Raw genomic sequence first — 26,331 nt, forward strand, 5'->3', positions numbered from 1 at the left:
CCTTTGTTTAGGTTCTGGTGTTTTTTTCTCCTCTGTTTTGTATGTCGAACAGTTTTGATGTGTCACTTTGTGTGCATTATACCAAAAGCCCGATAAAAAAAATTGGTTGCAAAAAAAACAAAACAACTGATTGTAGCCATCTACAACATACTTAAGTGGCTTATGTAAATCCAGACTGAAGATACAACATTCAGGAGGAATGCTTTCTTTATGGTTGCCAGGACGCCGACCTGGCAGTGGCTAATCCACCCATCCATTTTCTATAGCCAATTGTCCTATGCTGGGGTCCGGAGCCTATCCCAGAACCTACGGGCGCCAGGGAAGGAACAACCCAGCCGCAGGGGAGCCAGCTTATCACAGGGTGCACACACACACACACACACACAAATCAGCAACCACCAACTCACCAAGTGGAGGAAGCCCCTCAGTGACACAGGGAAACAGTACAAACTCCACACACACACGGAGCCCTGGCAGTGAACTGAATGCAGGTCCCAGAGGTGTGATGTAACAGTGCTAACCACTGCACCACCACGCTACCCCCTGACAGTACCTAACTAATACTAAACTATTTCAGCATGTGAGCGTGCATGTGGATGTCACCGAGTTGCCTCCTGGCCAGATTGTACACCAGCCTTGTGTCCTGCCCTGGGAGAGAATCCAGGGCCCGCCCACACGTCCAGTATTGGAAGTTGGACTGATGGACCTCGGTCTCCACCCTACCAAAGGATCCCAGTAAGCACAGATCTGTGGTATCTTTCAGAATACGACGGTGCAGTTAGACTCCTTAATATTTTAAAGTATGTGGAGTATTTCTGTAATTTTTTGGTGTGGTCACTGTTCATTTCAGCAGCGGCAGTCAGCCCATCACAGGACAGACCAAGGACACAACCAGCCCTTCCGCAGTGTATTTGGTGGCAGAGGTAAAAAACAATATTTTATAATTCATTATGTAAAGCTGCAATGAAACATTCTTACAATAAACCACTGCAGGAAAAGTACTAGGCATGATACCCACTAAGTGCAACAATCGGTACGTGATAAACTGCCTGAATTAAGTCACTAATTGATCAGTAGAGGTGAAATGTGAGTCACAACATGTACATTTTGAGTCATTAAGTTAGCACTTAGGGTAAGGAGATGCCATTATTGGGGTTCTGGTTCACTTCACCTAAAATATCGAGTTATATGGAGAAGCTGAAGTGCTGAAATTGGAAGACTCCTGTACCCTTATCAACCTCTGCCTTGAACCAATTTAAGGTTTAAAAAAAAAAAGCCTCTTAACTCCCGATTTCCATTCACAGGTAGACGGGTAGGGGAATTTATTAGATACAAAGCACAATTACATATCAATGATTCATTTTATTCTGACAGCGGTGGGGGCAGGCATGAGATGAGGCAGGAAAGGCTGGCCTTCACAGCTGGGATAAGATTGTTCCCTTTGATATGAATATAAACATCGACCGCTTGCAGTGGGGGCCCACAAAATAACAGGGCCCCCCCCACACAGTTGGCGGTTTTACTCCTCACTGTCCTTTTTGCCCGTCTCCTGGCCCTCAAACACGGGGTAACTGTTCTCGACGTCGGCCCACGTGGTGACCCCACTGGCGAGGTCCCGTATGATCCCTGGCAGTTCGGACACCTGCAGAGACAAGAGGAGAAGAAATTTTGTACAGATAAGACCACAAAAGCTTAGATGGCTCAGAACTGGAATCATTGTTTGGGCCTCAAAATCAGAAGCTTGTTTGAAAAGTTTGAAAAATACATTAAAAAAACATGATGGATAAGCAGTTAGAAGATGATTGATGGATGGACAGTTGGATGGATGGATAAAGGCTTTTACAGTGTCCATAAATGACAGCTGGATACCAGATGAAAAAAGCCCTTATACCTCTGCCCTGATCTGCCGCATGCAGTCGCGGTCCCTCAGAGTGGCTGTGTGTGGCGTCTTGTTAACCGTGTCAAAGTCAATCGTGATGCCGAACGCGACGCCGATCTCATCCGTCCTGGCGTAGCGTCTCCCGATGGAGCCCGAGGAGTCATCCACCTTGTGAGACACTCCATTTTTGGTCAAAGCATCAGCTGTGACAAGATGAAACCAAAAAAATATGACGATTTAATCAGTTTGCCTTCATCTTGCCGATTTTCCATCATTGAAACCGGGAACATGTATGGCGTTCGTGCAACAGGCAGCCGTGAGACGTGCTCTTACACAGCTCTCGGACGAAAGGCATGAACTCCTGGTTCTGGCTGAGTGGGAGGACGGAGCATTTGTAAGGGGCGACGGTGGCAGGGAAGCTGAAGAACTGCAGGAGAGAGAGAGGCCGTCACGGCGGGCATGGAGGGACAGGCATGACCAAGCAGATCATGACTGCAGTGAGAGAACCCATCAGGTCAAGTACAACGTGGACCGAGATTAATGCTGACTCAACTGATCATCTTCTGGATCCCGGATGTTAAATTAACCGTTAGGAACATTGACAACACTGGTATCGTGAAAGTAAGACGTGCGTGTATGGATGGAGAAGATGAATAGATTCCGTCTCTCCAAGGATACTTACCGTCCTTTGCTCGTCACCTTCTCGGACGCGGAACGTGTGTTCAAAAATAGAGTACATAATTCTTCCGATACCAAAGGAAGGTTCGATGACGTTGGGAACAATTTCCTCCACTGTAAGTGAAAGTCAATGACCACTTAAAAAGATAGAGTACAGCAGATCTTCAGCAGATAGTTATTCCGTCGTTAAAATGTCTGTCACTGGTACGAAGGACTGAATAACGCTGGATATGTGAAGTGAAAGTTCATTATTGTACGAGTATATAAGCAGAATGACCTAATGACGCTTATCAGATACAGACTATGACTCATCGCAATGTCAGAGCCCCAGACTCACTAATTCAGTAGGGAAGGAGCTTTAATAAGAGATGCAAGCTTTACCAAAAGCTAGTGAAGACTTGATCGCTTACCATGCAGAGTCTTTTGGAACCTCTTCACACTAACCATGTCATTGGTCAGCTTGAATGTTTTTCCTTCCGTCTCGATGGTGAATTCACTGTGAACAGTGTGACATAACAGAGCGATTGTTTATATGGCCAGAGACCAGAATAGAGAACTGCGAATGTCGGGCTCTTCGGGCGAGGCTCACCCCTCCTCATTAAGGACATTCTCCTGCTCCGTGATGTAGCACTCGTCACACACGGCCAGGTACTCCATCACCAGCTTGGCGTCCTTCTTGTAGGCCTTGCCGATGGCACCCTTGTTGGGCTCGAACTGGACCATGTTTACAGTTTTGTGAGGTGCCGTTAAGGTCAATGCTCCAGGTCAAGATGGCTGAGAAATGGCCAGTGGAGAGCAGCACTCCTGCTTTAACAGGTCAGGTCTAGGAAGGATATAGGTTCTTTGAGGGGCTTCTCGGCAACAAGGGGCACCTTGGTGGCCCGGGCGTGGCACTTCAGGTCATAGCAGGAGCGGTCGGCACACCCTACGATTTCAATCCAACCCTGTCCCAAAACAAGAGGTACAGTGAAGCCTTAAGATCACATATTCCTTAGAATCAATGCCACAAGCCGTTTAGCTTTCGGCTTCACGTTAGGAGGTTCTGCCAGTCATCTGACTAGCCTCGGGCTCAGGGAGGGGACCTACGTAGGAGGTTTTGGTCTCAGCATCCCAGCAGTCGCAGGCATAGTGGGCCATCTCGTTGTCCATGTGCTGCCGGAATCGCAGCTTGTCTTTGGCCACGCCCACTTTGATCAGATACAGGTAGATCCTTCCGATGAAGTAGCCCAGGACGGAGTTGTTGATGACCCCCTAAGGCACAGATGGCTTCTGACTCAGTTTAACCTCTGTAGAATCTTAGGAGCACGTTCATTGATAAGACGTTCCTTTCTCCTCCCACAAGACCAGGACTTCCTGCTTCCTGTGGTACTAACCCTCCAGCCCCCCTTACCTGCTCCACCGCATCCCCTAGCCTCATCAGTTGGGCCGACTGGCCGCTGGTCTGTGCTTTGGATGAGTACAGCATAACGTCCAGATCGGCCACATTCTGGAACCTGGGGTGGACCTTCTCATTGGGGTCAACAAAGTGCTCAATTTCTGCCATCGTGAACTCCCTGCATGTTGGAAAAGGGCACGGTGAAAATCCACAACTACAGTCCTGCTTTTCAGTTACTACATTAAAGATGACAGCACATAAAACACCAATGACAACAGTCTTTTAATACATCCACAGAATTTACCTAGTAGATATCAAATATGTTAATGGTAACAAGAACAAGAGTTTCTCAACCCGGTCCTCGGGGACCCTCAGTCTACGGTTAAGTTCTTTCCCAGCTCCTTGCCAGACAGTTCATTTTTGCTCCCTCCCAAATCCCTACTGGGGGGCTGGGATGCAGCAAATACGCAGTCTTGAGGTCCTTGAGAACCAGATTGAAAAATCTTGACTTGAAATCTCAAAGAAAGACTTAACATTCTGATCCAGACTGAGAAGTTCCAATTTATATATTTAATACAGCTGAAATTCACTTTAAAATGTCCTTGGGAAATACCATTTAGCATACAGTCCCTGCTGGAGTCTCTGCAATCTCAAGCTTGTGTAAATACCCGATTGGACGTGTCCTTCCCCTGTACACAGCATGATGGCTGTCACATGCCTCTTCACTATACAGTGGTACCTTGGTTTGCGAGCATAATTCATTCCGGAAATGTGCTTTTAATCCAAAGCACTCAAAGTACATTTCCCCATGAGAAACAATGGAAACTCAGATGATTCGTTCCACCACTCAAAAATATTCATATGAAAATACAAAATATAAAGTAAAAAAAAAAAGCAAATTAACCTGCAATTTACCTTTGAAAAGAATCGTGGTTATTTTGTAGGACGACTTTCACTGTAACTAACGGAATCACTGCTATCTGTTGGCTCACTGGAATCTTTTAGTTTTTGTGCGACTAACCTATCCAATGACAGCTGCTTTTCCTCCTTTTTGATTTAGCAAAAATATGACATTGCATTGTCGTTCATCGTTCGCACAGATACGGCCTTATTCGGGTGGTGCTTTTCTACTAAATTCTGACTATGAGGCACACCGATTGAGACGAAGTATGGAAAACAAGTACCCACAATCCCGCAGCGTTCGATTATCTCTCGGAAGTTGGAAATTCCGAGGTGAGTGACGTCCATGAACACGCTGTTGTGTGTTGTTGCCTTATATTTTAGCAGATTTGGAGTGAGATTGTTTCCAAGAGACAAACAAGAAACACATACTAGTCAAACTACAATAAAAGCTTTTAAAAATATTTTAGTACATTCAAACGATATTCTTTTTTCGAGTGGTAAAACTACAAACAAAATGCACTAAAGTCTGGTAAAAATCTGATATTGCATTCTACGATACTGTTTACGGTCATGATATAGTATTCTCTAAATCAAACGTACAATTACATTTATAACTTAAATATATTTAACAAAATAAACATTTTAAAATATTTATAAAATAGAATTACTGTTGCCTGTGTAAGCAGCCATGCTGAAATGAAATGTTTTTTGTGACGTTTTCATCTGAGTTCCGACTCAGAGAGATAATCGAACGAAGAACCATCAGCTCAGTTGTGATCACATGACGCTCAGCAGACAAAGCGTATACGCAATACTCGTATTACAAGACCTCGCTCGTTTATCAAGTTATTTAAAATTTTTGCTCGTCTTGCAAAACACTCGCAAACCAAGTTACTCGCAATCCAAGGCTTTATTATATCTGCTCCCTTCCATCACCACCCCAGGAACGCGGCCCCTAGGCTCACCTGACCCGGATGAGCCCTGAGCGGGGCGAGATCTCATTCCGGAAGGAATTCCCGATCTGGGCGGCGGCGAAGGGCAGCTTGCCCTGGTTGAACTCCAGCAGGCGCTTGAAGTTCAGAAAAATTCCCTGAGCCGTCTCGGGCCTTAGGTAGCTGCAGAGGAGGAGAGGAGGAAGGTATCTCTAGGGAGGCATCCACCGGGCCCGCCGGAAAAAAAAAAACACAAGGTCTCCACACATCACCATTTACCAAGACTATGATAACAGTCATATTTTACTACCATAGCAAGGAGTTTGTACATAGTTTTACAGGTAAAATGAAAAACACGGACGTGGGTAATCTTTGGCCAAAAATGTGCAATACATTACAGCAGGGGTTGACGAAACTGATCCATGGAGAGCCGGTGCGGGTTTTTGGGATGGCCTCTCCATCAGCCAATAACAGTGGGTCCCCAGGACTGGGGTTGACAACCACTGCTTTATTATTGGCCGATGGAGAAGTCATCCTAAAAATCCGCACCGAGTCTCCATGGATCGGGTTCCTCACCCCTGCTTTACATCATATTTCAGTTTGTAGTTACTGGTCGTCTCCTTAGACAGGCCCTAGGTACTGTCCTGTTCTTCCGCATCATCCAAAGTAAGATGGTGGTTCCTACCCTGGCATATTCCCCCCCGGCCCAATGGAGGTCTGGAACATCAGGTTAAAGGAGATGGGAGCAGTAAGGTCATTCCCCGTGATGGGGGACTTGACGTTATATTTCACAAAGAGGTCCGCTAGCTCCTGCTGAGTGTAATTGTCCATCTGGGGAACAAAGACAGGTGTCAGTGTATGAGGCAGAGGGAAGATAAGTGTTGCCATGGAGATCAGCAAAACAAAGACCCTGACCTTAGTGATGACACCATCCATTTCAACCTTCTTTTCTGCAGGACATTTCTTGTCTGACATGAGTTTCTGAAGGTGAGCTTAGATAAAAAAAAAAAAAACAAAATTAGAAACTGCAAGTATGGCTACGTAGCTACTTAGAAGATGTATGTTAATAAAATCAAAGCATTTAAAGTCACAAAGAGAACATTCCCTGAAGATCTGTGGCACCTCATAGTCAACATGAGAGAGATATTCAAATAATACATAAGGTTCTTCCCACCTTAGAGCAGGACCTATAATTCCAGAAGAAAGCAGCTTGCCATCATAGCACTGGGCGTACCTTTCAGAAGGTGGTCAGCTCGGAAACACTCCCCGCTCTTGACGTCTTTCACCATGTAGTCTGCAAACTTGTCCACATGACCGGAAGTCCTACGGGACACAGAACGCCAAGTTACACCACTGGCTGTATGACCGATACGAGCGTCCCAGACCAGGGCGGCAACTAGCTACCAGATCAGTTAACCAGCTAACAGCTAGCCTGTCCCTGAGACCGGGCTATGGAGGCTGTATGGGGAGAGACAGCCTTCATGCATATAATCGGAGGGTTAATGTATGCCTGTTGAAATCCCCTGAATTTCAGCACCTCACAGCTGATTCCAGGAACCACCAGGCAGGTGACACATTTAGACATTCTGTATGCTAATGACAGGGAAACTACACTAATTCCTTAGCAACAGGCAGTCAACATCACACACTACAGGTCGAGCTTACAAAAAAGTGCATTATGGCCTATTATGGCATTATTACAGTTAAAGTGAGAAGATGCTGAGAGACTCACCATAAGAGTTACTGAAGCAGACATTGAACTTACTTCAAGACAGGCTCTGGGGTCAGCATAGTGCAGTCGATCTCCAGGATCTGCTCCTCTTGGATGAAATGCTGCCTCCACGCCTGGAGAATGTTGTTCTTCAGAGCGCACCCTACAGGTCCGAAGTCGTACAGCCCACTGACGCCTGGGAAGAAGAGCCACCGGTCACGCCCACTCTGGAGGGATCCCCAGCTGTGATGTCATAGCTGTATGCGATACTGAGCACAAGGGACCCTTCCACCATTCATGTATGCAAGTGTTGCCGTGGCTACCACTGATGTAATTAATATATGAAATATCCTAGAAGAGCAGAGCCCCAGTCTGCCATCTTACCCCCGTATATTGCAAAGGCCTGGTCGTAAAAGAAGCGCCTCTTCAGAGTGTCCTCCATCTTGGTTCGATCGATGACATCGTCTTTGGGCTGCAGCGCCAGTTCCTGCATTTACAGAGTGAACTCAAACTCAAAGGCCTCCTTGCTTCAGGCTTACTTAAAAAGTTCCTCACATTTTGAATTGGTTAGCATGTTCTCAGACAGACTCAAACACAGAGCTCAAAAACTTGTCAAGCAGTCGACCAGCTGATTGGCCAGAAAAAAAATGGCAGATTTTTTTTTAAGCATTTTCAGCCAATCAACATCAGCCGCTTAATCAGACCACGTGACTGATATCGTGACGGCTGTGCGAACACTCGCTTCCCCAGTGCTGCCCTGTGGATTATCAGCACCTACAACCAAAGGTAAAAGTTCTACATTCCCGCCGCTTACATCACTTTCACTTGATGAATAACATCGCCACAAAGCTGGAACCATCTCGATCTTCAAACATATTACTTTGTCACTTCTGTCAGAGACGGAAACACGAAACACTACAGACATGTTCTTTTAAAATGCTGCATGCCCTTGTGTAAAGTCTGATTAATATTTAGAGTTAAATTATTGTTGTTTTTGTATGTCATCAATGTTAAACGGATATTTAAAATTAATTAAAACCTCCTGCTGCCCCCAAAAACAAACAAAAAAGGAGAAATCAGCGTCGGCCACTAAAAACCCAATACTGGTTGACCTCTACCAGCCAGCGTGATATCAACAATATCATATCCAAAATGATTTGGCCAGTAAAACAACATTATAGAAAAGAAAAACAAGAACTTGACAAACTAAACACTGATAAAAACTAGAAATCCAGATGAACTGCCTTTGTCTTTTCAATTAATTAGCTAGTAGTCTAACCTAAGACGATTAACTCAGCAAATGCTTGCAAACCAAAGACTTGCAAGTAGGGCGAGGTCTGTAGGTGCTGCACGCCGGTAATGCACATTCACAGGCATGCACTAGGAGCATGTGCCTGTAACCAGGCTGTGGGGGCTGATTGGCAGCATGACAGGCCCCATGCAATTGTCACAGGGGTGATGTCGGCCCTTTCAGATCAGCTGAAGCACTGCGCTGCAGTTTCCAGGAAACACAGGGCACGGTCTCTACAGAGGAACTCAGATGCGAAACCAGACGTGCAGCATTGCATGCGACGTCAAATCGAAAGCTGAAAATTAAAGTTCTGAATGCCTCAGTGTCTCACCGAGGGCCACGCAACTTGCAGACTTGAGGTATGCAACAAACACCGGAAATTTAGAGAGCTCTTACCAAAATGCTTTACCTAGTTCGTGCCACGAGGGGGTAGGATTTGAGGTGCTCACCTTGGCCTCCAGCATCTTCTTGCGAGCCTTCAGCTCCGCCACTGCTTTGCTGATGTCCACATCGGGAGCGTTTTCCTCCTTCATTCGACGCACCAAGTCACCCTAAAAAACATGAACGGAGATCCTGTTCTTAAAATGCCTCAAGTTTTTAGAAAGGGAAGTAGCTGCTATTTAGATGGGGGGCATGTGTGGGGGTGTCTTTATACTGCTCAATCCAGATACAACCAATCCACTTTCTGCTCTGACAATAAAACAATTACACCGCCGCAGCTCCCAGCGAAGCTCAAACGTGGCACCAAGCAAACCGGCCCGGAGCCGAGAAGCGCCGAGCTGCCAGCGAATACGTAACCACAGCTATCTAAAGGACAAAGAGTGATCAGAAAGCATCCAGCTGCACAACCCAACTACCATCTGAATCGTCTCCCGGATTTCATATGCTATGCAATCTCATTCATATGAAAAAAGCTGGTTTAGCTCGGTAATGAATGACCAGCAAGGCAAATGACAGCGACACTGCACCATCACCAGAAGGCTAGCTAAAGCATCGCTCTATAACAATGCAAATTCAACTTACTCCGCAGATCCTAACGTAAAACCGGCGCAAGCGTGGCTGTATATCCTAATATATAGCTACGCTAAAATAATCACCTGTTCTTTCACGGCCACCCTCAGTGGAGCCAGCACCTCTTCGATACCGTCCATATTGCCTCCTTCTGAGAGCTGCAGCCAAATACTTGTCTTTTTCCCCTTTGACAGACTCACGGACTTAGAGAGGAGCCGGAATGGAGACGGACAGAGCGAGTTAAGTGCTACTTGGAGCCCCGATGTGAAGAGGAGGGCGGTCGCCTCGGAGCCGGATCTTAGCAGGGCGGGTAGGGCTCTAAGAAGCATGGAGCGCCGGTGAGCCGGGACGGGCCTGAATGATGAAATCTCCGGCAATAGGTAAAGACACAGGCGGCCCCGCATCGGCATATTCGCAACTCGGTGGCGATATCTCTCGTTGCAATTCCGCAGATTCGTTATAAAAGACCGACTTACAAGAGTCCGTGTCCATGAATCGTTTAAGAAATTTAAATACATTCCTTTAAAAACGTTTTTGTATATATAACAGGTTGGAGAACATATTTAATTTTACTTTAACCCATTTTAGCCACTTCATAAGCATATGTAAACAAAATACATGCTAACAAAATATACATCAGATTCCATCTATATTATGATTATCTATAACTAATTAAAATAATATTTGATTCCAGGAATAAATATGTTAGTATTGTTAGATGACAGGGATTTGATTGCATACAAACAGTGAATACAAAATTTTATACAAAGTCAATAATTTTCATCTCTGCATCTTAAATGTAACAACTTTTGACAGTTTTATGCCTAATACAAGCAGAAAATTTGATATCTCTAGGGTAGTGGCACGTTGGGTAGCACTGGGTAGTTTCCATACACCCCCTTAACAAGGCATGCAGGTTGCATGTCTATCGGGAGTTTCCGGGAAGTCCGCTTCTTGCTGTTCGCATCCCTCTTCATACTCCAGTTCTCTCTAAGTTCACCCATAGTTTAGTTGTATTGGTGACCTTAAATAGCCCTTCGGGTCTGTATGGAGGAATGAATGTACACTGAACAAAAATATAAAACGCAACACTTTTGTTTTTGCTCCCATTTTTCATGAGATGGACTTAAAGATCTACAATTCATTCCAGATACACAATATTACCATTTCTCTCAAACATTTCTCACAAATCAGTCTAAATGTGTGATAGTGAGCACTTCTGCTTTGCTGAGATAATCCATCCCACCTCACAGGTGTGCCACATCAAGATGCTGATCTGACATCATGGGTAGTGCACAGGTGTACCTTATACTGCCCACAATAAAAGGCCACCCTGGAATGTGCAGTTTTGTCTCACAGCAAAATGCCACAGATGCCACAAGCATTGAGGGAGCGTGCAATTGGCATGCGGACAGCAGGAATGTCAACCAGATCTGTTGCTCGTGCATTGAATGTTCATTTCTCAACCATAAGCCGTCTCCAAAGGCGTTTCAGAGAATATGGCAGTACATCCAACCGGCCTCACAACCGCAGACCACTTGTAACCACACCAGCCCAGGACCTCCACATCCAGCAGGTTCACCTCCAAGATCGTCTGAGACCAGCCACTCAGACAGATAATGCACGGCCCCATGTTGCAAGGATCTGTACACAGTTCTTGGAAGCTGAAAATGTCCCAGTTCTTGCATGGCCAGCATACTCACCGGACATGTCACCCGTTGAGCATGTTTGGGATGTGCTTGACCGGCGTATACGACAGCGTGTACCAGTTCCCACTAATATCCAACAACTTCGCACAGCCATTGAAGAGGAGTGGACCAACATTCCACAGGCCACAATTGACAATCTGATAAACTCTATGCGAAGAAGATGTGTTGCATTGCATGAGGCAAATGGTGGTCACACCAGATACTGACCGGTTCTGAGTCCCCAGACCCCCAATAAAGCAAAAAACTGCACATTCCAGGGTGGCCTTTTATTGTGGGCAGTATAAGGTACACCTGTGCACTACCCATGATGTCAGATCAGCATCTTGATGTGGCACACCTGTGAGGTGGGATGGATTATCTCAGCAAAGCAGAAGTGCTCACTATCACACATTTAGACTGATTTGTGAGAAATGTTTGAGAGAAATGGTAATATTGTGTATCTGGAATGAATTGTAGATCTTTAAGTCCATCTCATGAAAAATGGGAGCAGAAACAAGAGTGTTGCGTTTATATTTTTGTTCAGTATAAGTAGTAGCGATAGACTGGTGCGTGTTCAGGATGAAACCACTGTGCTTCTAATGACAAAATGTGTCTCTCCACAGTCCTAATTAGGTAAACAGTTCCCGAAAAAGGCTGATGTATTTTAAACTGAAATGCACACCTAATTAACCACCAAAATGTACTTTATCGACCAAACTATATTCTGGTATATTCATCTTTATTAATTCCAAGTCCAACTCAGGAGTGACCAACGAAAGGAATCTGAATGAAATTTGAAAGTTTTTTAATTAATCATTTAAGGCCCGGGAACAAACACAAGAGAAGGACAAGGTATCAGAGTGACAGTAAGGTAACTGGAGCGCAGATGAAAGCCTGAGTCACTTTCACAGTTAATGGATGCTGCTGATTTCTACATGCTGACTGCACCTGATCCCACACAAAGCTGGTGCCCTGTAACAGTGCAGGGCTTCATTTCCACCTGTCCCTATATACTGGTGCAGGAAATATGAAGTCTGTGTCCCCCGACCCACCAGTCTTAGATGTATAGAATAATAGAATAGACATTAAATAATAGGCACATGTGCTCCTTAATGGGGACTGTAATTAAATCGCATAGTGATTAATGATTTATTTTTAAATAGTCTAAATCTTGAAAATGATGCAAACCACTGGTTTACACCAGTTAACGCTGACTACCTACTTTACTGTTTATCTTTCATATTATGCGTCACATCTATTTATTAATGATAAATGTTTACCAACTTATGTACAATACAGTGACGTAAGTACTTCCATGTTTAATTATGAGCACGCACATTACACATTATCTAAGCCTAGCAGAAGCTTTTGACCAAAGTGACAGACAAGTGAGGCAAACCGTACATTAATTAATTAGCAGCCTAGTTTACCTGTATTAGCATAATATAAAAAGGAGCTGAGGAAAAACTGAGGGAAAAAAGTTGTTTGTCATTTAATGTTTCCCGTGGGAGGTGCTGTTTTTTATGTGATGATGCACTGTCCATCCAGTGTACTTACTGTTTTTTATGTGATGATGCACTGTCCAGCCAGTGTACTTACTGTTTTTTTATGTGATGATGCACTGTCCAGCCAGTGTATTTACTGTTTTTTATGTGATGATGCACTGTCCATCCAGTGTACTTACTGTTTTTTATGTGATGATATACTGTCCATCCAGTGTACTTCCTATCTGCCATAATATGACGTGTAATGGTTTGCAGTAATTAACATTCACACATTTCCACATGGTTGTTGATATACTGCTTATTAACAATATCACTACATGTGCACTATATGGACAAAAGTATTGGGACACACCTCTTAATCATTGAATTTAGGTGTTTTATTCAGACCCATTGCCACAGACGTATACAGTCAAGCACCTAGTCATGCAGTCAGGTTTACAAACATTTGTGAAAGAATGGGTCATTCTGAAGACCCAGTGAATTCAAGCATGGTTCTGTCACAGGATGCCACTTTTACAATCAGTCAGTTCATAAAATTTCTTCCCTGCTAGATATTCTACAGTTAGCTGCAAGTGGTATTATTGATATTATTGACTCTGGAGCAGCGGAAACATGTTCTGTGGAGTGACGATTCACGCTTCTCTCTCTGGCAGTTTGATGGACGAGTCTGGGTGTGGCAGACGCCAGGAGAACGTTACCTGACTGCATTGTGCCAACTGTAAAGTTTGGTGGAGGGGGGATTATGGTATGGGGTTGTTTTTCAGGGGTTGGGCTAGACCCCTTAGCTCCAGTGAAGGGAACTCTTAATGCTTAAGCATACCAAGTCATTTTGGACAATTCTATGCTTCCAACTTTGTGTAAACAGTTTGGGGAAGGCCCTTTTCTGTTCCAGCTTGACCATGCCCCAGTGACTATGCCCCAGTTTGATTCTATTATACGGCTAATTGGAGTTACTAAATTGCCCGTAGGAGTGCGTGTGTGAGTGAATGGTGTGTGAGTGAATGGTATATGAGTGTGCCCTGCGATGGGCTGGCCCCCCATCCTGGGTTGTTCCCTGCCTCGTGCCCATTGCTTCCGGGATAGGCTCCGGACCCCCCCCCCCGCGACCCAGTAGGATATGCGGTTTGGACAATGGATGGATGGATGGATTCTATTATAATGCTCAGTATCATACTGAATTGTCCCCATAATGTGATAAAAAAAACCTTATGACCTTGTGAGGACCATTTTTCTCTGTTCCCACAAGGGAAAACTCAGTTGTTTAAAATTCTGTGACAGCAACCAAAAAACTAAAAATGTCAAGAGTACTGTATTTTGTTTTTCTTTGGTTACTTATGGTTAAGGTTAGGGCTGGGTGGGGGTTAAGGTCGTCATGGTGGGATTACAGTTTCTCCATAGAATTTAATGTAGAGTCCTCACAATGATATAATTACAAACCTCTGTGTGTGTGTGTGGGTTGTTTCAAAGCTGCGCTCCTTAGGTCACTCTCCAGAATCATTACATACCTCTCTCCTTAAAATTACCTTCACAACGGAAAACCCCCATGAAAAACCCTTAATTAGCAAGTATGCCGCTATCTGCTGTTTGATGGATGACTCACTTTTGGAAAGGAGAGAACCTTGAAACGGTCTTTGCATCTTATGTGTTTTTCTTGCCGTAATTTTTTCCAGCAGCAGGTGGCAGCACTTTGCTTGAAAATGTCTGGCAGCGCCTGCCAATTCCCCGGCAACAAAACAAACATGAGTGTATGTGTACCCTCTAATCTGGCCTCTCGTACTTTCAACATCCTTGTTTCTCAGAATTCAGTGCGGCTGCGCGGGCCAACTATTCGGGCCTGGCAGGCCTCGGAGAGGGCACGGCAACAGCAAGCCTCCCTCGCTTCACCCTTCACCGGCACGACAGGAGCCTGGCATCTCTCATGAGTGGCTTCAGATCCCACAGACAACTGATTTGGTCTCAATTTATAGTATAGGCACTGCAGATGTGGGCATAGTGTCAACTTATTATGTGGTGGAACACATGGAATGCAACAATACATGGATACATGGAAACGATGGTTGTTTTTATCTATCGGGATAAGAAAGTGCTTTAACTGCGTTACTGACATGGCAATAAAGGTTGGTTGGGAGCGAAGCTACTAAACTAGTACATGATGTCACACCGATGTTGTAAAACACTGCTTTCTGACCGCTCCCCTCCCCTGACCGAGAGCGTAACTGGTCAAAACAGACAGACGAGGCCTGTCTGCCCTGGTCCCTCCCTCAGATGGCCGAGTCCCTCGTTCTGCCTTCGGCCGGCGGGAGGCCGCGCTCTTCCGGGGATCCCCAAGTTGCCTCTCGTCAGAATTGGCACAGGCAGATCCTTACCCGGCCCCTTCGGAGAGTAGCCTTTGTGGTCCGAATTGCCATGTTTGGGTAAATGTGAGAATCGAGTGCTATTTTGGTCCTCTTTTCTCACCTGCTATGCAACTTTGAAGCCAATGGGTACATGCTCCTTGCTGTGGGGAGAGTGAAAGCGCATTATAATACGGTTATGACAAAATGCAAGACCCTCAAAAAGGAAGCAGGGCATTAATAAAAGAGCCATACGTCATTCAGATAAAAAATGGTCTGATTCGTATCGCCAAATTAGCAAAAGCTGTAGAATTAAGGGTCATTATTGTGGTACAAAATGCAGAGACTTCACCCCTACATCGCCTTGTCTGTCCAGGTGCTGCAATTACAAGAATCTCTCAGCTACATTCCTGCTGATCGCCTTGGTCTTCAGGTGACTCGGTCTCGCTTGGAGCAGCGGTGAATTTCTTACCTCCTGAAAAATCCACACGCTCTTTCTCCCCTGGTCGCCCCTGGCGATCCGTATCAGGTTCAGAACACGTGGGGCGGCCAAGGGAACAGTCCGTCTTACACGCAGAACTCCCAGAACACTGTGCTCCTTTTGAGGTTTCGACAGCCAACATTATCAAGACTTATCTGGATCTTGGCTTAGAGGGTAACATCACCAGGCTGCCACATTTGTGCTTTAGTCCCTAAGCAATGGATTAAATCTCATCATTTCACCATAAACACATTCCAGTGCACATACGGCTCTTCAGTACCACTGCAACTTTTCATATAAAGTTGTACAGAAGCAACCCTGAGAAAAATACTGTTTCTGATGGTGGTGACCTCTGCTTTGCTTTGTGTACTTACATTTGGAGACCCTGGATTCTGTTCCAGGATTCACAGGGCCTCAGGCAGAGGACACAATGGGCGGGACGCTGGTCAATCATAGGGCACACAAACAAATGCCGACGTAGAGCCACTAATTCACCTGCATATTTTTAGACTGCGGGAGGATCTCCGAGTGCCATTGCACAGAGACCCAAGGAATGACACGCGAGCTCACAACCCTGGAGATCCTGCAGCTTCCTCTCTGCTGTTTTGTCTATCAACTTAAAACTGGTTTACAAATCTGTTACAGAAATCAACTACTTTTATATACAGTGATCAGGAGTATTTTCTAAAATTTGTGTTCGTGTAAAAGTGTTTAGTTTACATTCAAATTTTCTCTATTTTAAAAAGGACAACATAATCTTGACCTTGCATTTTTTTGCCCAAGTGACAATGATAAGAGGCTCTTGGATTGGTCCAGTCTCTACCAGTGGCAGTTTATTCACGCTAAACTAGGAGAACTGAGCTCCTATTGCCTGTGTTGCTGGTGTGTTTTCCTGCGTTGTTCTGATTTGGGGTTAAATGTGTTAAACAGGGAATGTTCCTGTTTATAAAGTCACAACTCACAAAACATGGTGATTCCAAATGCTTTTGAACGCAATTCAGAACATTTAAGTGAATTCAGTATATTTACAAGAAGACCAAATAGAAGACAAATAAGGGAATAGCAGAAGATATGCCCGAGACGCAGACAAAAATGGTTATTCTCTCAAACTTTCAGAAGGCCGACAAATGCTTTGTCCTTTTCTGAAGCAATAACAAGACTATTTTCACCAATCGAATGCTGCTTTCACGGTGCCGAGGTGAATTTCAAGATGTTTCCCTTTTCTTCAGCGAGTGCCAAACAGCCATTTTCTCTCAAAACTGAGCTTCCACTGAAAATTTTATCATTTTTTTTTTCTGAGGATTTGTTGTCAAGAACGGCGATTCTTCAGCTGTACTCCGTGACATAATACCTGGGATGATGAATTTAGTGATATCCTTCTTCAGGAAATGGATATCTTTATGATTCCCTGTGACTGCTGACCTGTTTTTAATCAATCAGTGACAATCTATCGTCCAGGATATTCCGCTTTTCATTCTCGTTTGGAAAGAGAGCAACTGTAACTTCAGTAACATCAATTGAGGACAGTTTCAGATATATTTCTAATCTCAAGCTTAAAACTGGACTAACTTAATCACAAGCTTTTGGGCCTTTTCATTTACGTAAATGAACAGCTCCCTGCTCCATGTTTTTAACAAAAACTGCGCTGCTTTACTTTACTGTCAGGCTCCCCCTTTTCTGCTGCCTTGTCATCTCGCTAATCACCACAGCTCCGATACGTATGACTGCGTCCTCAAATTCACCGAGATCGACAGGGGAAGTTGCCCTGGAGCTCCCAGTGGCCGCCGATCAAATTTCAGAAGCAGAAATGTGGTGAAAGTAGACATTGAGTTGGGGAGGCACTGTAATCAAAGATCAGGCGGAGTCAAGTGACATCATCGCATGTCAGCACTTGTACTCACGTATACTCACGGGAAGCTAACACAGGGACTGAGTGTTCCCTGTAAAACCACAATGGGACACTTAAGGCATAAGCTGCTTGTTTGCATCATTCTTGCATAGTTCCTGAACAGCCAGTAGTTGTGGGACATGCGTACATTGGTTGTTTTGAAACAGAGCGAAGCAGATTCTTAACTGATGTACAGTTACAATTACATTGCAAGAACTGTGAAATGCTTTATACTTCAATCGATCAGAGTAATTCCATCCATCTATCCATCCAACTTCTCCTAACTGCTTATCCTGGTCAGGATCGTTTGAGTAATTCACTTGACTGGCCAACTATTGCATGTGTGATTGCTCCCTTTCGTGGCCGTTCTCTCTAAACTACTTGCAGTATTCCTGCAGTTGCTGGATCTGACACTGCAGCACCTCAGAACCACAAGGCCGTGAGCCGTCATGGCAGCAGGTAGGAACCGTCTTACCTATCCAATATGGTGGCCTGTTTCTTTGCTGTACGGAGCAGGGGCCCTGTTTTCCTTTTGTGTAACAAAACAGGGCCTCCCTCCCTCTGTGGATTCCTGCCTTTATGTCTGTGTATTTCTTGCCATACGTCTGCTGCAATATCTGTTTCACCTCCAAGTCTTTCCCCGCAAACAAAATTCAATCAGCCTGCTTTCTAATTTTGCTTGGCCATTTTTTTTTTAAGGTACTGGATGGTAGAAACTAACCATACTTACATACTGGGATGATTTGCAATGTTAGATGTTAAACCTCTTCTTCAAAAACATCGATGACATGAAATAGCTTCCATTTAGCTCTCTGGCTTCTTGTTTAGTCTGCTTTCAAACTACCTCAGCAAATGACCTGTTTGGGTTTGCGCGTCAGACACCCCGCGGAGATGAGAGCCAGTAGTTTGCCCCCCTGCATCATGCAATCAGACAGACCACAGACTGCAGCGAAGATGCAGAAAGGCATGAGTCATTACAACCGCAGGTGACCGGGCTGTCCTGCACAGACTGGAGAGGTGTTGTGGTCTTAGCCGTTTAAAATGATTGTGAGTGGCTGCTCTGTGTGGTCCTTTAACGTCTGTCTTCCCCTTTAACTGAAAGTTTTTAAAAAAAATGCAGATACTGGCATTCCCTTTAAAGCAGGGATATTCAAATCAGGGTCCTCAAGGTCCAAGCCCTGCTGATCTTCCAACTTCCTTTGCCTGAGAACCAGGTGTGAAGCCTCTGGCCAATCAGAAATAGTCATTATTAAACTACGTACATAGGAGAACTGAAAACACGGCCTGGATTTGGAATCGAGGCCCAGATTTGAAGAGGCTTTCTTTAAATGGTAGGAGTCGCGATGTGGAGTCGGCACCTGGGAGAAGATGAAGTCGTTGGCCTGGAGTTTCTCTGTGGCAGCGAGCCTCCTCACTGCTCCACGTTTACAGATTTTCACAGGAACAGGAAGTCGCCTCCTGCTTGTCTGCCAATCAGCTTCGGAGCAATAAATACGTAGCACATCGCATTTCAAATGGCAGGACGGTCACACGGACATGCTGTCGGATTACCGGCTGGCCTGCATCTGCACCGAGCCCTGCATGCTGATGTGTTTTGTCTTGTTAGAGAGTGCTCATCCATTCAGTGCCCCCGCCTGCACCCCTTCTATTGCATGGAGCTGGGTTTCCGACAGCTCGCTCCTATTCCCGCAGCTGATTTATCATTTAATTACACCTGGCCATGGTTAACAAACTGGCACCAAGAACCGACCAAATCCCTTCACTGTAGCAAGGTGTATAGTCATTTCAAAGCCTGCGTGGGATTGTCCTGTTTTACCTCATGCATAATGCATTTTACACTCTTTTTTCTGGGTCCCTTTTGGAAAGTAGTAGGATGAAGGAACGTAAATGTTATTTAGTGCGATATTAGGCGAGCGGGCCGCTAAACTCCTCCGCAAGGAATTCCTCCGTTCATGCTTGTCTGATGGAGCAAAACCGCTGCCATAAGCACGTCTCCAGACCCTACCGAGAAACTCCTGATGGCGGAACAGGCGCGTGTCAGGCCTGCCAGGAAGATACAGGCCGCTTCGTTTCGGGAAACTGACAGAACTTTGAGTCGCTGAGATGCTGCGCTTGCGGTGGGCAGTTCCTGGGGATTACTGTAAGCAGTCATGCGTACAGTTGTCAGGTCAATGGAGGAGGACCACGCCATGCAGCTTAGAGGATCGTGTACGAAGTCCCTGTTACCACTGGACCCACAAGCATGCTTGGGACCCAACCCTACCGCTCAGCCCCGCACAGTCACATCCAGACCGTCTTCCTCGATACACCGTAGTCGCCACCCACGCCTTAAAAATTCAGTCCCCAGTTCTGAACCTTAAGTCCCTGCTTACTCCTCCCCCATGATGCGCCCTTTTTATGCCAAAAGCCTTCCACCACCTTCCAGATGGTTCTCTGTGACAGTGGGGTTAGATGAAGTACCTTCCCAGCAAGTGTAACACCTCTCTCAAGGTCACTCATGTCTTCCTTTGCAGCGCATGATGATGGCTGGGATTTGATATGGATCATTTAGGTTCCGTTCAAGCTTATGCACATTGGTATATAATCCATGCCTGGATTGTGTCTTTTCTGTCCGTATTATACTTTCCATAAGCCTGTTTTTCCATAGAGATAGAATGGACTGTTCGCAGGCGCACTGATGGCGCACACGTATATCCCTGTATCCTCTTCTCCGTTTCGCTGCTATTCGCTGGTTCCGCTCTGCTTATAGATCAGCGCAGTTCCAGGCCCAGCAGCCGGCCGCGTTCCATCTGAGTGCTGGGCAGCCCGGATCTCGGAGCATGTGCCCGTGGCACGTTCTCCCCCGACAGCGGCGGCTCGCCGGCTTTGGCCACTCCGCTGGCACTCCGGAGCCCCTGGAACCGGCCCGCATCGTGTTACATAACTGCTGAATCTGCGTGAGGGGCGGGGCCTGTCTCTGGGGTGCATGCCTCTTAGAGGGGGTCCTATGCGGATTCTTCATGGTTGGAATGTGCATGTTTGTGGGGGGGACAGATTCATGACCTTTGGGCTACTGAGAAACAAGGAGTATTTCTCAGTACCAAGAACGCAAAGATCGTACTTGTGGTCTTGGCAAGACCGTTCTTGTTAACTTGCCTCCAAAGAACAAACTTGGGGTGCAATGAATCATGGGATTGGTCTTGTTTGGTGAGGATACAGCCGATGTATCCTTGGTATTTGGGGTGAAGCAAGACATCCGGGGATTTTTACCGTCCTTCGACAATGGAAGATGACGTAAAACGGGCACACGAGAACACAAGTACGGTCAAGTACTCATATTGAAAAGCACCCAAGGACTTTAAGATTAGACAGCAATAGAGCATTTTAAGAATAATATGTGGCCTGTTTGGTTGTATTTGTTACGATAGAGAAAACGTGTGCAAATAAGAAGCCTTAAGAATGCTGTCATAATATCCTATGGTAGAAGCAAGTGACACTCAAGACCCCTCTTTCTCTTAAGTTCAACCTATACAACAGCTGCTTTAGTGAGTCTGAAGGTATAAGTTACCTGGTGCAGCAAAATTTCAGCCCAATCACGGAGATTTTTTATACATATAACATTAGGGGAAATTGCTATGGCATATTAGTGTAATGCTAATTGTGCACGTGGTTACTAACTGCTTATACTAAGCTTGTATATGAACACCACGCTTTCGTCATCCATAAATACCTGCAAATAATAGCAAGCTTTTACCCGGCCTCTTTCTATAAGATGTGTTCGGTAACCATGACATTTTAATTGTTCAGATGTATTTCGTTATGGGCAAAAGGTCATATTAATTCATTTCCATTGATGTGATTTCAAAGAAAGAAACTGGCATAATGGCCCTGACAAATGTAAGACTGTGTATAACATTAATAAGTGTGTTTATGGTGAGATTGGCATGGCGATTTAACGGGCACCATCATCATGTCGTCCTTCCAAGATTATTGGCCCGAATCTGGTCTCAGCTGTGTGTGTATCTGTGTATGCGCTCGTTTCACAATAAAAAAAAATACTTATTGATTAAATCTTACTTACTAAAATACTTACAAATTTTTTTCTCATTAGAAAATGATTTATTTGCATAAAATCCCTCACACATAGTTGTCCAGCCGATAGTATAAACACCAGCATAACAATCTGGCACCAAGGTCGTCAATTAGTACAGTTCTTTAGACAAAGTGAAAGCACATTCAATTTCAAAATTACATATTAAGTTAACTATTCAAATTATATGTATATAGCATGTGCAGAAAGGCTGAACCAGAATTTAATTCTTAGTGTTACAGCAACAGATGCTAGTTGGTGATTGTGCTGCACTTCCCACAGGGTTCATGCGATTTGTCCAAAACCGAGTCTGGAATATTCCACGGCATCCATGACAGGCCAGCCAAGCAGAAACTCACTAAGCTTCCCCGCATCCCTGTTCCATATGTTCATCACCAAGCCAGAATCTCTGTCTGCTCCACCTCGCCCCGGCTGATCTGTGCGCCATCGTAACACCAGCACTCTCCTAGTCTGCATGTTTACTGGCCGCGCAGCAATGCTATGTTCATGGCATGTGGATGAGCATTGCTTCCCCTACACCATCTGCACTGGTTAGGTAAATTAGGCATTTGAAATAATGTAGTGACCCTGTCACTATAGGGCTATAATTTCCTGGTAGTGCAAAGCATGCTGAGAGCAGCACAGTCAATGTTATTTAGTAATTACTTGTGTTTTTTTTATTACTTTGTTGTAATTTTTTTGCTCACTGGTGCTCATAGCAATATATCACATGTAAGTAGTCATTTTGTGGGGGAAAGGTTTAAACACACCGTTGGTGAACAGGCTAGCTGGATAGCAGAGCTTGGTAGGCTTCCTCTACATGGCTTGTGACAAGCGTGGGTTATCAAAAAAATTCATTGACTGTGCCGAATCATGGTCTGTTTTAGCACCATTTTCTTGCAGGATATTGCCGCAAAATTAATCGTGCCTTAATTAATTTTACGTAGCTGAAAGGGAACAAAAACAAGGAGTCAAACAGTGGAGAAAGTGTAAAGTACTGGGCTTGGCTTGCGGCTCTGTTTGGGTGTGTTCACTTCCTGGCTGACGTTTCCATGTCTGCCAGGCAGAGGCGACCTGCTGACCTTGCCAGGTGGCTCTCTCACCTGCAGATTCTCCGCTGTGAGCATCTCTCTTCGGTGAATCACCAGGGAGGTTCGAATGCAAGTGTCCATGACCTGTTCATGCGGTTTACCTATGCTCACGCAGTGCTGATTTAACACCCTCCACGCAAGCATTTCAGCTGTGTCCTATACTCCACCTCTCCCTGTCCCCAGCCCTAAATCTACAACTACGAAAGGGTGCCTGGGCTTTTCATTTTAATATAACAGGGTTGACAACTTTGGTCAGCGGGTTGGAGTTAGACCCTTAATTCAAGACCAGTCTGCACACGCATTTACACATATGTTACAGTTTTATTACCTTGTAAATAGTCGATAGGGTTTGCAAACTACCTCAATGCTTCCGATGTAGCGAATATTGGCTATATAATTTTCCATAAGATTTCTGAAAGACTGAGTGTCATGGCAGATGCATGAGAGTTGACAGCTCTGATACAAGCTCCTTTATAAATGTTATACAGTATTTATAACAGGAGCAGGATGCATAACAGGAGTTTTAGTACCAAACAGAATGAGCTATACAGCCCAAGGGAAATTGCAGGGTTTTTTAAGGTGGGGTACATAAGAGGGGTCATAATTCATATAGTGGTGCCAATTTTATGTTTTGAATCAGTGAAAGACGGGAATCAGTTTTCGGGTGGGGCCAGGGTCCCTGTTGCCCCAACCCTGTATTTGCCCCGGGTGTAACCAGTTGTACACATGGAAACAAAAACAACAGAAATTGAATGGGTGTAATGAAAAGCATAAACTAAATTTTTTTGAAAAATCAAAATGTAGTTGGTCATGAGAGAGCTGTGCAGTCAGGGGGGTATAATTGCTGTTTCAGGGGCCCCAGTCAAGTCACTTCAGAGCCTCCATAGTGTAGTAACATTTTGTAGTCGAGAGGCCCCCCAAACCTCAGGGCCCCCATGCGAATGCATAATGTGAGCGATGGTAAGCACCGTTGATGTGTGCAATCTAGGACTATGCAATGGCTGGGGTTAATCTGGGATGTGCACCAGAGACATCGTCTGGACCCCGGAGAGCCGCCCCAGAGGCACGCCATGGACCCCGGAGAGCCACCCCAGAGGCACGCCATGGACCCCGGAGAGCCACCCCAGAGGCACGCCACGGACCCCGGAGAGCCACCCCAGAGGCACGCCATGAACCCCGGAGAGCCACCCCAGAGGCACGCCATGGACCCCGGAGAGCCACCCCAGAGGCACACCACGGACCCCGGAGAGCCACCCCAGAGGCACGCCACGGACCCCGGAGAGCCACCCCAGAGGCACGCAACGGACCCCGGAGAGCCGCCCCAGGGGCACGCCACGGACCCCGGAGAGCCACCCCAGAGGCACGCAACGGACCCCAGAGAGCCGCCCCAGGGGCACGCCACGGACCCCGGAGAGCCGCCCCAGAGACACGCCACGGACCCCGGAGAGCCGCCCCAGGGGCACGCCATGGACCCCGGAGAGCCGCCCCAGGGGCACGCCACGGACCCCGGAGAGCCGCCCCAGAGACACGCCACGGACCCCGGAGAGCCGCCCCAGGGGCACGCCATGGACCCCGGAGAGCCGCCCCAGGGGCACGCCACGGACCCCGGAGAGCCGCCCCAGAGGCACGCCACGGACCCCAGAGAGCCACCCCAGGGGCACGCCACGGACCCCAGAGAGCCGGCTGGGGTTAATCTGGGATGTGCACCAGAGACATCGTCTGGACCCCGGAGAGCCGCCCCAGAGGCACGCCATGGACCCCGGAGAGCCACCCCAGAGGCACGCCATGGACCCCGGAGAGCCACCCCAGAGGCACGCCACGGACCCCGGAGAGCCACCCCAGAGGCACGCCATGAACCCCGGAGAGCCACCCCAGAGGCACGCCATGGACCCCGGAGAGCCACCCCAGAGGCACACCACGGACCCCGGAGAGCCACCCCAGAGGCACGCCACGGACCCCGGAGAGCCACCCCAGAGGCACGCAACGGACCCCGGAGAGCCGCCCCAGGGGCACGCCACGGACCCCGGAGAGCCACCCCAGAGGCACGCAACGGACCCCAGAGAGCCGCCCCAGGGGCACGCCACGGACCCCGGAGAGCCGCCCCAGAGACACGCCACGGACCCCGGAGAGCCGCCCCAGGGGCACGCCATGGACCCCGGAGAGCCGCCCCAGGGGCACGCCACGGACCCCGGAGAGCCGCCCCAGGGGCACGCCACGGACCCCGGAGAGCCGCCCCAGAGGCACGCCACGGACCCCAGAGAGCCACCCCAGGGGCACGCCACGGACCCCAGAGAGCCATCTCAGACCCCATAGAGCCACCCTTTGCTGGGTGACACTTTTAAAAACCTGGATAAATGATCTCGCCGCCAGCTTGACATCATCAGCGGGACCCTGAAGTGTCTAAATAGCGGCGTCATGAAGCTTGCCTCCAAACGGCGTTCTCACAGTAAACATGCAATCAGCGTTTTTCACAGTCTGCCAGCCGGTGGCACGGCCTGAATAAACGCCCTTTCCACCCTTTCCAAAGAAAACGAAAGCTGCCTGATTGAATAATTTTGCTGAAAGACGAGGAAAATGAATTCAGGCGCATTTCCTTCCAACACTGCGTTGCGTGAGATTTGGACTCTGAATATCATTGTTTGTCCCTAAGCAAGCACTGGTAATCAAACACGATAACATCGCCTGCAGAACAAGATGTCTGAAAATGATGTTTGTCAAGTATCCTCCAGTAGTTATTAAATCGTGCCAGGAACTGCGCTTGTTATCCAGTGTTTGGCACACAGGGCAGCTGCTCAGCTGATTCCAAAAGTAATGAATTGTACTCATCATGTACGCCTCCATGGCTGGCATAGTGGCACTGTTGTCTAACATGTCCAGATTTTAGGGGTTTGAATCCCACCAAAAGTCTGTGTGTGAGTGTGTGCAAGTATGCGCCCAGCACTGCACTGTTATCCCATCCAGGGTGCACCCCAGCCTGGTGCTCTGTTCCGCCAGGAATCGGCTCCAGGTCCCCTCCTCTGCAACCCTGACCAGGATAAACGGTTGGAAGATGGATGGAATTAATGTTTACCAAGTTGGCGATCCATTACAGCGGCGAGTGAGTAACCAGAAGCTGTCAGTGAATAAGATTTGTGGATCCTTTTACTCGTATTTACATTTTTAAATCTAGTTATTGATAGAAAGATTAGTTTTTTTCATCTGTTGAAAGGATTCTTCCGTGGTTGTCTACAGAGAGCGGGGTGGTTATTTTTTAACAAGGAGTGATTTTAATTGTATTGAGCCACATCTGAGGAGATGAACATCGGGCCTGACGTGAAATCAATCTGGACGGAGGCATTACTGGCTGGTCCCAAAGAATGCTGACCTAGGCCATGTTTTCCCAGTACAGACCAGCAGCATTTGCTTGTGGGACTGGGGGAGATGAGGGATGGGGAAAAGGTTTTAAAAGCTTTTAACTGTGGTAGGGAGGTGGTGGTGTCCCCTCCCTGGGGGAAAA

At 46.5% G+C, this 26,331-nt stretch overlaps 2 protein-coding genes and 2 non-coding genes across 5 annotated transcripts; 1 reads left to right on the plus strand and 3 right to left on the minus strand.

Moving 5' to 3' along the window:
- Positions 1-1,291: 1,291 nt before the first annotated feature.
- On the minus strand, positions 1,292-10,159 carry gars1 (glycyl-tRNA synthetase 1). Of its 2 annotated transcripts, none has more exons than XM_049010277.1 (17): positions 9,867-10,159; positions 9,219-9,320; positions 7,863-7,965; positions 7,533-7,674; positions 7,002-7,090; positions 6,683-6,759; positions 6,453-6,598; positions 5,801-5,950; positions 3,948-4,110; positions 3,644-3,808; positions 3,393-3,501; positions 3,147-3,291; positions 2,968-3,053; positions 2,562-2,671; positions 2,213-2,306; positions 1,892-2,082; positions 1,292-1,642 (listed from the first exon to the last, which is right to left on the minus strand). In XM_049010277.1, the coding sequence occupies exons 1-17, from the start codon at positions 10,107-10,109 to the stop codon at positions 1,520-1,522; spliced, it is 2,238 nt and encodes a 745-aa protein (XP_048866234.1). In that variant the 5' UTR covers positions 10,110-10,159; the 3' UTR covers positions 1,292-1,519. The 2 variants fall into 2 exon arrangements, with proteins under 2 accessions (XP_048866234.1, XP_048866235.1); XM_049010278.1 differs by having other exon boundaries at positions 3,147-3,287; positions 3,389-3,501.
- Positions 7,198-7,333, minus strand: LOC125740896 (small nucleolar RNA SNORA84). The gene has a single exon (XR_007397809.1). It is a non-coding gene; the product is annotated as a small nucleolar RNA SNORA84 (small nucleolar RNA).
- LOC125740897 (small nucleolar RNA SNORA84) lies at positions 8,865-8,995 on the minus strand. Its single transcript, XR_007397810.1, has one exon. It is a non-coding gene; the product is annotated as a small nucleolar RNA SNORA84 (small nucleolar RNA).
- LOC125739828 (basic salivary proline-rich protein 3-like) lies at positions 10,133-25,148 on the plus strand. Its single transcript, XM_049010301.1, has 3 exons — positions 10,133-10,160; positions 23,824-24,459; positions 24,581-25,148. The coding sequence occupies exons 2-3, from the start codon at positions 23,828-23,830 to the stop codon at positions 25,146-25,148; spliced, it is 1,200 nt and encodes a 399-aa protein (XP_048866258.1). The 5' UTR covers positions 10,133-10,160; positions 23,824-23,827.
- Positions 25,149-26,331: the final 1,183 nt, after the last annotated feature.

The sequence above is a fragment of the Brienomyrus brachyistius genome, chromosome 4 (assembly GCF_023856365.1).
Source record: "Brienomyrus brachyistius isolate T26 chromosome 4, BBRACH_0.4, whole genome shotgun sequence".
In the NCBI taxonomy this organism is placed as follows: Eukaryota; Metazoa; Chordata; class Actinopteri; order Osteoglossiformes; family Mormyridae; genus Brienomyrus; species Brienomyrus brachyistius.

Bases quoted from the DNA above. Each gene is read 5' to 3' on its own strand.
- gars1 (XM_049010277.1), bottom strand. From the start codon at position 10,109: ATGCTTCTTAGAGCCCTACCCGCCCTGCTAAGATCCGGCTCCGAGGCG. The intron at 4,111-5,800 runs GTGAGCCTAGGG...TCCAACATGCAG, and splicing joins TCAGGGCTCATCCGGGTCAG to GGAGTTCACGATGGCAGAAA. The intron at 2,083-2,212 runs GTAAGAGCACGT...ATCTTGTCACAG, and splicing joins GCCTTTCGTCCGAGAGCTGT to CTGATGCTTTGACCAAAAAT.
- LOC125739828 (XM_049010301.1), top strand. From the start codon at position 23,828: ATGCAATGGCTGGGGTTAATCTGGGATGTGCACCAGAGACATCGTCTG. The intron at 24,460-24,580 runs GCACGCCACGGA...GCCGCCCCAGAG, and splicing joins CCCGGAGAGCCGCCCCAGAG to GCACGCCATGGACCCCGGAG.